At 35.3% G+C, this 10,640-nt stretch overlaps 1 protein-coding gene across 1 annotated transcript; it reads left to right on the plus strand.

The window, feature by feature from the left end:
• Positions 1-9,287: 9,287 nt before the first annotated feature.
• LOC105097959 (olfactory receptor 52D1) lies at positions 9,288-10,232 on the plus strand. Its single transcript, XM_010990592.1, has one exon. It carries the CDS (start codon positions 9,288-9,290, stop codon positions 10,230-10,232), a length of 945 nt encoding a protein of 314 aa, XP_010988894.1.
• The last annotated feature ends 408 nt before the right edge of the window (positions 10,233-10,640 follow it).

Consider the following 10,640-nt stretch of genomic DNA (forward strand, 5'->3'; position numbering starts at 1 on the left):
TGCTAAATAAGAGCACATATAGAACAGATCAGTGGTTGGCACAGTTTAGACTTTATGTATAGTAGGTTATGAAAAAACTGGTTATTTTATCAAGACAAGAACAGCCTGCACAATATTGAGGAGACAAAAGAAATCATGCAGAAGTGAAAACTCCCTGATGATAGAAATGAAAAAAAAATTCCACAAGAAGGTGAAAATTCCAGAGTTGAAGAGCTTTCTTCCATCTTCTTATATATAATATTGATCATAGCCAAAATACTAAAGTGGTATCATAAATAGTTTGTAGATTTCCACGCAGTTAGAAAATGTTACACAATTTTTTAAAAATCTTTTTGTATTGATTACTCATTTTCAGGCTTTGTGAATTAGTAGGAATAAAATGGGGTGAGCCTGGTACGTCTAAGTTACATTAAATACAGTTACTATGAGAAACAACCAGGGTGTGAGTTTGATGACCTTTAACTTTCAAAATAATCTAAATACAATCACATAAAGGATTTTCTACTTCTCAGTTAACTGAGTTGAAGAGAAAGAAAAAATGTTAATAGGTGATATCCAACAGAAGCAAGAGGCCAGGGAGGAGGTTGGGATATTCTTTGTCTCATGACAAGAGGACTTACACTCTGTGTAAATTGATCAGATACTAAAGCTTTTTAAGGCTTACAATTTTCCTGTATTTCTTCTACTTTCCGTATCACTCAAACAACCCCACATCTCCGCAGACATAGATGGTTTCCTGTCTCATAATTATTCTCTTTTGTTTTCAGAAAACTAAAAAATGTTAGAGTTCTTTAGAACAGGCATCTGGGTGACTAGAATGCAGAATCATAGGAACCACCTTGCATATATGATAAATTAATTGAGGGCCATAAATAACAAGACCGTACTAAACTACCTGTAAAATTCTTTCAAATCTGAATTACTTTAATCTAGCCCCGCCCCCCAGCTCTCCTTTTGTTGATGAAAAATTCTAAACACAGAGAACAGAAATGGCATGGCAATGGACAGAAAAAAATTAATGACCAAAGCAGGATTTTAAAATGTCAGTCTATGTCCTGCTAAAATAAATACTTATTACAGCTTATCAACTCCCAGTTCCTAAACTGCAGGGACAGAAACTTATCTGGATAGAATTGAAGGCTGATTTGGCATGTGAGTGAGCTAATTGTATCTCTGTTTCCACCAACATTTCCAGCAGATGTTAACGGAAGAAGAGTTGCTAGGCCTTCCTGAGTGCCTGGGCTGATCCCAGAGCACCATTACCTTTCTGATTCCTCTAGAGTATTATTATCATTCTGATTCCTAGGCTTCCTTCCCAGGAATGAGGCAGTCTTGGCCCTGGAAATTGGGTCAGAGAGTTCTCTGAATTCCAGAAGGAAGTGTCTGCCTGGAATGAGAATCAGGAAATATCTGACCTTGGGTTACATTCAGAGAAAGTTGAGTGTAAGCTCATGAGTGAGGTCAAGAGAATAGGAGAAATGGAGATTTCTTAAGATGTAGAAATGAAGAGCAATTATCTTTTCCATCCTCTGTTACCTGGCAAGATCTGTAGATGATGTAGTTTAGTTGAGGCTATTGTGTTGGTAAGTATAATAATAACCTTGCTCCACCTCCTCTTCCTTTTCCCACTACTCCTATTATTATGTTCCCTCTCCTATTCTGCCTCCTACTGCTATTACTACAAAGAATGTTACTCCTGTTGCCTAGTATTTTATAGTCATTTTAAGCTTCAAATGAACCTCAAATACATTTTTTCAAGGACAGCAGTCTCTAATTTCTCCTGGTCATTAGATATTTAATAATTCATCATGCTTTCTCCTGTTATTTGATAGGAGTTGGCACTAACTTTAGTGACAACACTTTTACTGTGTCACAGTGATCTAATCAGAACCTCCAGATGACAAGATTTATAGGTTACTAGCAGTAATGGGTTATCCCTCAGCAGTTGGAGGATATTTCAAATGCAGGCTACTTTCTGACTGAGAGCTTTAGTTCACTCACTTGCCATAAAAAAATTATTAATTAACTAAGAGTACAATGTGGAGGTGGCAAACTGCCCTTCTGTAGCAAGCATGCAGGTTGCTGGGTCTTAGAATGGTAGTGACTAAAATACGAAGGTTTTTAACCTACTATTCTTCTAAGCAAGGCTCTGCTGCCTGCTCTCACTTTCAATCCTCATATGATACCATCACCTTTTTGCTTGTTTATTTACTTATTTATGTTTTGTGGGGGGTTTTTTTGGTATTAAGTTGTTAGTAGTTGTTCAGCCTCAGAATTATTTGTCTGGCTTCAGTACATATACGAAATCAATTTGAACTGTGAAGAGAAGAAAATGCTTTCATGCACTATCAGTTATCATCATTTATTTTTCCTATTCTTTTTTCCTCCCAGTTCCTTCAGGAATTTTTTCTAAGGGCTGACATCTCTCCCTTCTTCCCATCTTGTTATCTCAACTTCTTTTCTCTACTTTCTGATTGTTCTCCATTTTATTCGTTTGTCATCTTTCTTGTCTTTCAATTCTTTCTTCTTTGTCTCCTTCCTTGCTTCCTTCCTTCCTTCCTTCTGCTTTCTCTTTTCCTTTCTCTCTTTTATGGCTTTCTCTCTCAGTTTTCTCAGTGTCAGGTTTCCATAAATTATCCCCTCTTTCTGAAATATTTAACTTTCCCCTCTCTCCTTTCTTCAATATGCACATATCAATTTGAAATTCTCATTGAAATAATATAATATCCTTTAGCCTGAAAACATCTCAGAGATATTCCTCATTATATTTTATAGCAAAGCTTTTGAAATAATAGTAATAATATATATTATTATGAATAACATTTAAAAACAACATATATTAGTATAAATAATAACATATAAATTTTTTTTTCTTTTTAAGTCCCATATTAGAATGATTTAATCTTTATTTTTTTCTACTAGAATTCTTCTTGCAAAGAAATGCACTTTTCCCTTTTGACCCAGCAGTTCTACTACTTGGTATGTACTAAAGAGAAACACACATGAGTCCACAAGAAGTCTTGCATAATAATTTTTATAGCACTTTTTTCAGACTAGCCCTAATGACCCAAATGTCCATCAAAAGGATAATGATTTATAATTATTCAGTTTGATGAAGTTTAACATACGTATACTGTGTAACCATCACCCAACGTAAGATGTAGAAAATTTTCAGTACCCGAGAGAGTTCCTTCATGTCAAATTCCAATCATTAGCCAAATCCCTTTCCACTCCAAACAACTATTTCTTATTTTTAATTACCACAGATTAATTTTACCTTGTCTTAGATTTTATTTGAATGTTAAATTGTAAATTGAAGCTAATTGAGTGAAAAATGAAATGAAGAGATTCAAGTAAACAGTTGGATATGGCAAAGGAAGAGTCTTGAAACAAAAGTTGTGAGTAGTGTACATTTACATATCAGTCCAGTTCAAAACATGATATGGAATATTGTGGGAGAAGTAGAAGCAAGTTTGTTGGTATATATACACATGTATAAAAGTTAAAAGTGTTTGAAATGATTTAAGCAAGAAATAATGTAAACATTTGCATGTAGCAGTAGAATACACTAAAGACGTCCTCTTATTTACTCATGTCTCTATGAATATTTCGCCTTCTTACTACTTATCTTCCAACCATATAGTTCATGTAAAGCTCTCCAAAATTCTGAGCCACTTCATGAATGTGTGCATTGTTTGGCCATAACTATTACCTGGCCTCCACTGATGCTACTTTAAAAAGAGACCTTCTCTACCTGGTGCATGGAGCTGTAGTGAGGAAGGAGTCAACATGTTCAACTGTGCTATGCAGGCACAAACAGATGTTCAAGCTGTTACACTTGCCCTCTGTTGTCAGACCTTCAGTTCTGACATGATCTTTCAATGAAGTAGCCTATCTGGGATAGTGAGCCCTTAGTTGTGAGCCAGACACTTGAGGCTCCCTTACATAAATCTTTTCTCTTTACATAGTTGGAAAATGGCTTGTTCCAAAATTGATAACAAAAACTATGTTTTCAAAGTTTTTGAATATATATTGAATTAAATACTCAATAAATGCATATGAAATGCACCTACGTATATGTCTGATACTTAACGTCAACTTAAGTATATAGTGTAATGTAAACCAGTTTTTTCTGTGTTTCTAAAGGGTGTGAAATTTAGGCTTTGAGGGAAATTAGCAGTAAAGATATACGGCAGTGTGGAATGGAGCCTTCTAGTACAATGCAAATAAGTGAGTTTAGCACCTCCATTGGAGAACCAATTGAAGACTAGTATGACAAGAGTAAATTCCAGAATCTGTCACTACTCCTGTTACCAGTGAATAGTTTAGTTTTTCAGTTTATTGACTGTAACTGTTAGAACTAATAAAGACCAGTTTCACAACAAAAAATCAATATAAAAATCATTGTATTTCTGTACATAAACAATGAATTATCCTAAAAGAAAATTAAGAAAACAGTCACATTCAAAATAGCAACAAAAAGAATAAAATACTTGAGAATAAACAACCAAAGAGGCACAAGATTTGTACACTGAAAATTATAAAATGTTTGAGAAATGAAGATAAAGATAAATGGAAAGACATCATGTTCAAGGATTAGAAGAATTAATATTGTTAAAATTTCCATACTATTCAAAGTGTAATCCCTATCAAAAATGTAATGTCATTCTTTGAAAAACAGAAAAAAAAAACCCTAAAATTTATGTGGAAGCACAAAAGATCCCAAATAGTCAAAGCAATTTTGAGCAAGAAGAAAAATGGAGGCATTGCACTTCCTGGTATCAACATATATTACACACCACAGTAATCAAAACAGTATAGAACTGGCATAAAAGCAAAAATAATAGATCAGTGAAACAGAATACACAACCCAGAAACAAATCCACACATCGATGGTCAACTGACATTCTACAAGGGTGCCAAAACACAATGGGAAAAGGATAGTCTCTTCAATAAATGGTGCTGGGAAAATTAGATATCCACATGCAGAAGAATGAAAGTAGGAGCCTTATATGCCTTCATACAAAAAATGAACTCAAAATGGATTAAAGACATAAAATAAGACCTGAAACCATAAAACTCCTAGAAGAACATCTAGGGAAAAAGCTTCTTGACATTGGTCTGGGCAATGATTATTTAGATATGACATCAAAGCACAGCCAACACAAGCAAAAATGAATGAGTGGAGTTGGATCAAACTAAAAATTCTGCACAGCAAAGAAAACAATCAACAGAGTGAAAAGACAATCTATGGAACGGGCAGAAATATTTGCAAGCCACATACTTCATTAGAGGTTAATACCCAAAATATATGAGGAATTCATATACCTCAAGGAAATTAAATCACTCTCTGGATTCACGTTATAATTAAATTGGGTTAATCAAAGGAATAAAGAATATGTTATTTGTCTTTTCAGTCCCCTTCAGGATTTTAGGTCCTGTTAAGTGGTTGGCAAATTAAATTATATCATATTACTGACGGATGGCTACACTGGGAGCTAAATTCTGAGGAAATGCACAGGTAAATTACTAACTCACAAATTATGTGGATTATCAATCATTACCAAGTATATAAAATAGTCTCCTTTCTGACAGTGACTCTACAAGGACCCATTTGTTAAATATTATTCTTGCTTATCCTCTGAGAATATTACACTGAGGCTGATACACAACAAGGACCCATTTGTCAAATGTTATTCTTGCTTGTCCTCTGAGAATATTACACTGAGGCTGCTACATATAGAAGCGTGTCTTTGGGTTGCTTGTTGACTCTGAGTCAGTTTCTTGTGTGACCTAATCAGAGTTGTTATGAAGTAGAGAAGGGTAGAGAAAAGGGGCTAACCTGAGTGATCTCAGTACAATTTTATAGGACATGATACTCCTCCAAACACCACCTTCTTATTTTCTGAATGATCTAAATTCAAAAGAGGAGAAATAAATCTTTGAGCAGAGGAAATAAACATTTCTTATTCTCAATGTATGAAATGATGAAAGAGCCATATATTAGGAGGCAGAGATCTTTTTTAAGGATCTCATGGAAGTGAGTATTATCTCTCCTTTAGGAATTATTTTATATTCCATGACATATTCAAAGAAATAAAACATGGGTGGCAAGAATATGGATACCTTGTGACATCTGGACTCATGTACAGGTTGGTATTTTCAAGAGGATGTTACTATAGTGATCATATCATGTGCTTGTAAAAAAAAAGTTCTTTGGAAACCAATGTGTGTATCCATTAGTATATGCACTTTTTATCTTTTGCAGTGTTCTGTATTGTATCTATGCACCCATAATATATTTATTGAGCATCTAATAAGTCAAAGATAGTAGTCTAGACGTTGGATTATAAAATTCCCTGTACATGTATTATGTATTTTTTTACCCTTGGAATCTCAGCTATTGTGTACTCTTTGAGTCCAAACTACAGAAAATTTCAATTTGTTGTGTTATAGTTGTTCTTCCTAATGGAACTTATTGCTTTTATCTTTTGGATATCTGTATCTATATATCTATGTAATATATATGATATATACACACCTCCATATATATATATATGTATGTATGTCACATATGTACTTATTTATATATATGTGAATTTCAGTTCCCAAGACCAGAAGTCACATTTTTTTTAGATTCCATTCTAGGTGCCATTTATTCAAGCAGTCTTTCTCTCAGTCACAAAAATTAATTAGGCTTATTGCTGTTATTTCTGTAGAATGCATATCCCACTCATGATGATTTACTGCCTTATAAATTACTTCTTTACAGTCTGTTTTATAAGGTTAATCACTCAAAAAGCCGTATCTGTGCAGTTTGAGAGTTTTTCACTAGAGAAAAACCTAGGTTTAGTAAATGTAGATGCCTAGAAAATAATCCATCAATTAGTGGTTATTTGGAGAATTTAAGTGTGTTTACATGATTCTTGCAAGCATATGAAAGAATAAGTATGTACTTTTTATGAGTGCGTATTATATTTATAAGGACTTGTTTAAGACGTTAAGAAGTGTATTTATCCTCAAGAGCTGATGGCATTACAACTCAGGGTCGCTGCCTTGATGGAAGATGAAGGAGAACAGAAAACTTGTAACCAAGGGTGTCTCTACAGCCAAATAATTTGTAGCATCATAAAGAGTCCTTTTCTTTAACCCTCCCAACCCCTGCCTCCACACTCACCCATGGGCTTATCCCCATGGGTTCTCTGCCATGGAGGCTCAACCCTCCACTGAAATCATGAGAAGTGTAAAGAAATATGCTTTATTCAGTAAATGATATTTTGGATATCATTAGGTCAATTTATCAATCAAGTAAATGAACTGCTCTGTGTGTGTCAGAATGTGGGTCTCTGGAGAAATAAATGAAGGAGCACAAGGAGGGTTGATCTCCATAGTGAATTAACCTAAGTCTAAGAAACTGAGTATGAGAAGGTAGTGAATGGTGTTAATGTTAAGAAACATGTAATTCATATATATATATATGTATGTATTACATATATAGTGTAACCACACATGTATGTATATATTAGTCTCATGTATATGATGTTGTTTATATATTTTTCAAAAGAACATACAATAATGTCTTTATTTTGAGGGTACACAATAGGAAAAACATAGGAAAAAAGTGACATCATAGTAATACACTATACTTCATATTACTCACATGCAGTATGGCAAATGAGATCCAGAAAGCATGGACTATATCATTCTTATTTAACAACCCATTGCAAGGGTGTTAGTAATCATGTTCACATCTGGAAGTATTCCAAGGGCTATCACAGTCTTACAACATGTAGTCCTATGAATTTTTATTTGTCCAGATTTAATATGTAACTCCAGAAGCTTGATTGCCTGCATTTTAACTTTCTTCCTCTTAAATCAGGAGATAGATATTATTTATTTCTATTCTCTAAATCATTTAAGAGCGTGAGTTGTGCATTCTTCTACCTAAAACAAGAGTCCTTTCAATAACTCCCCAAAGGTTTTACAAGGTCTCTACTTGATGACTTACAGTGAAAGGAGGTCTACTCACTCGAGAGAGATACTGACTAAGAGATTGAAGAGGACATTTTCAAAGTCCTACTCCATCTAAAATAGTTTCTGATTATCACTGATGTGAAAGCAACCCATAGAGAGAAGTTAAAGCTCAAAATGGGTTTGGAAGGCACTTCTGCATCTGAGGAGTAATATACTGCATTATTCAGCTTGGGGAATCTGAAGCGTACTCTCTTTAGGCTCCAATTTATCAAAAATCATATATCCATAGTTTAAATATAACTGTGTATCTCTTATGTTTGACACTGGATTTGGCATTTGGAAATGTGTGTATATGTTAGCAATATAATTTTCAAATAGGTATCAATAGGAAGGAGTGGAAAGGAAAAATAAACTAAATACTATGTAGTAAATGGTATGAAAAACTTACAGTGAGTGATGGATAAAAATATACCAAGTTAGTTATCTACAACGGATTTGTCACCATATAATCAATGGAAAATTTGATATTTTTCACAAAGTTCTGATAGAAGAAAATGAAGCAGAGAATTTTAGAATATTCACAAGATAATTATTTATGCAAATGATGTTTTTCTAAAATGGACAGAAGGAAAAGTGAAGGCAGTTATTAATACGGAGAAATTGCCTTCATCTCCTGCGACTTTTTCTCTTGATTTGTTAAGTTCCAAAAACACTGACATTCACGTCTATTTCTATTTGTTCTTGCTTCACAGCAATTTTTCTCACTATTTCCATTCCCAGAATGTGTACTATCCTAGATGGAGTGTGAGCTCCATCATTCAGATGCCAGCTTATATGTACAATTCTAATCACCCACACATACCAGTTATTCTTCATTGTTATAATGCTTTTCTTGTAGAGTGTACCCTCCATGAGAAAAATATCTGATTTGTGTGTTACTTTATTTCCAGTGCCTAGAACATGATTGGTTGTACAGTAACTTGTTAATAAACAGTTGTTGAATAAACAGGGAATCCTTTTACTGGAAGTGGATGGATAAGATGACTTATATACTCCTATGAAAATATTAAATTATGTATGAATTATCTTTTTGTATTTCAAAACAGAGTATTTGATATGATGTTACACACTTTATTTCTCTGCTCCTAGGGAATTTAAATACACCTGATTATGAATTTGAACTGTTTTTTAACAGCAGATCATTAGGGATATTCCTGAGCTCAATCTCCATGTTTTCAGTATCTGGTTGTGATCATCTTGGCATAGCAACTTTATCTTCAGAAGTACTGATGAAAAGCAAAGGAAAGACCATAATGCCTCCTCTCAATACTTCTCATCGCTCTCCTGTAACCTTCTTGCTGATGGGTATCCCAGGACTAGAGCACCTGCATGTCTGGATTGGGATTCCCTTCTGCTCCATGTACGTGGTGGCCCTGGTGGGGAACGTGGCCATTCTGGCCGTGGTGAGGGCAGAACGAAGCCTGCATGAGCCTATGTTCCTCTTCCTCTGCATGCTCTCAATCACTGACCTGGTCCTCTCCACATCTACACTGCCCCGCATGCTCTGTCTCTTCTGGCTTGGAGCCCATGACATTGCCTTTGATGCCTGCCTGACCCAGATGTTCTTCATTCACAGCTTTACTACCATGGAATCGGGTTTTTTCCTGGCCATGGCCATTGACCGTTATGTGGCCATTTGTCATCCACTGCACCATACCACCATTCTCACCCATGCGCGCATCACTGTAATGGGTATCATTGTGGTGATTCGGGGGGTAGCCTTCTTTTCCCCACATCCCATTCTGCTCAGACAGCTGCCTTACTGTAGAACACGAATCATTGCCCACACCTACTGTGAGTTTATGGCTGTCCTGAAGCTGGCGTGTGTGGACATAGGAGCCACCTCACGTTATAGCCTCAGTGTGGCTTCTATCATTGGTTCATGTGATGCAGTTCTTATTGCTGTGTCCTATGTCTTCATCCTCCACTCTGTATTCCACCTGCCATCCCGAGATGCTACCTTTAAGGCTCTGGGCACATGTGGATCCCATGTTTGTGTCATTCTTGTCTTCTACTCCACAGCTGGTTTTTCCATTTTCACTCATCGTTTCGGGAAAAATGTGCCTGCACATATTCATATTTTTATTGCAAATATGTACCTTTTGGTGCCCCCTTTTCTCAATCCTATTGTGTATGGAATAAGGACCAAGAAATTACGGGAGCATGTTTTTAAGTTGCTGCCTGTTAAAGTTGCCTGATTGTAGCTGGATCAATAAAAGACATGGTTCAAGATATACAGAAATACAAGAGATGATGTGGAGAAAATAATTAACTGCTGTGACTTCCATAAGCTGAATTGCATTAACCACCTGAAAGTTGTTATTTATCAGATGTCTAGAATAGCTAGGAATTCTCACTCAACAAAGTATTTTAGCTTTTCATTTAGTAAATATTGGTGACAAACTTGTTAATTTCATGCTAGGTATGTACGCTTTAGAAGTAGGCACAATAGGGAATGAATAGTAGGTAGAAGGAAGAAAAACTGAAGTAGATACTTCCCCTCCCCCCCTTAAAATGGAAGAGCTATCTCAGATCTAAATGCTGAATTTTATAGACTAGGCAGTTTGAAAAAAATTTTAAGCCATATATATGGCTGTGATTTTTTA

Source organism: Camelus dromedarius, chromosome 12, assembly GCF_036321535.1.
Source record: "Camelus dromedarius isolate mCamDro1 chromosome 12, mCamDro1.pat, whole genome shotgun sequence".
Taxonomy (NCBI): Eukaryota; Metazoa; Chordata; class Mammalia; order Artiodactyla; family Camelidae; genus Camelus; species Camelus dromedarius.

What these genes read in the sequence shown, in the direction of transcription:
- LOC105097959 (XM_010990592.1), top strand. Translation starts at nt 9,288, where the DNA reads ATGCCTCCTCTCAATACTTCTCATCGCTCTCCTGTAACCTTCTTGCTG.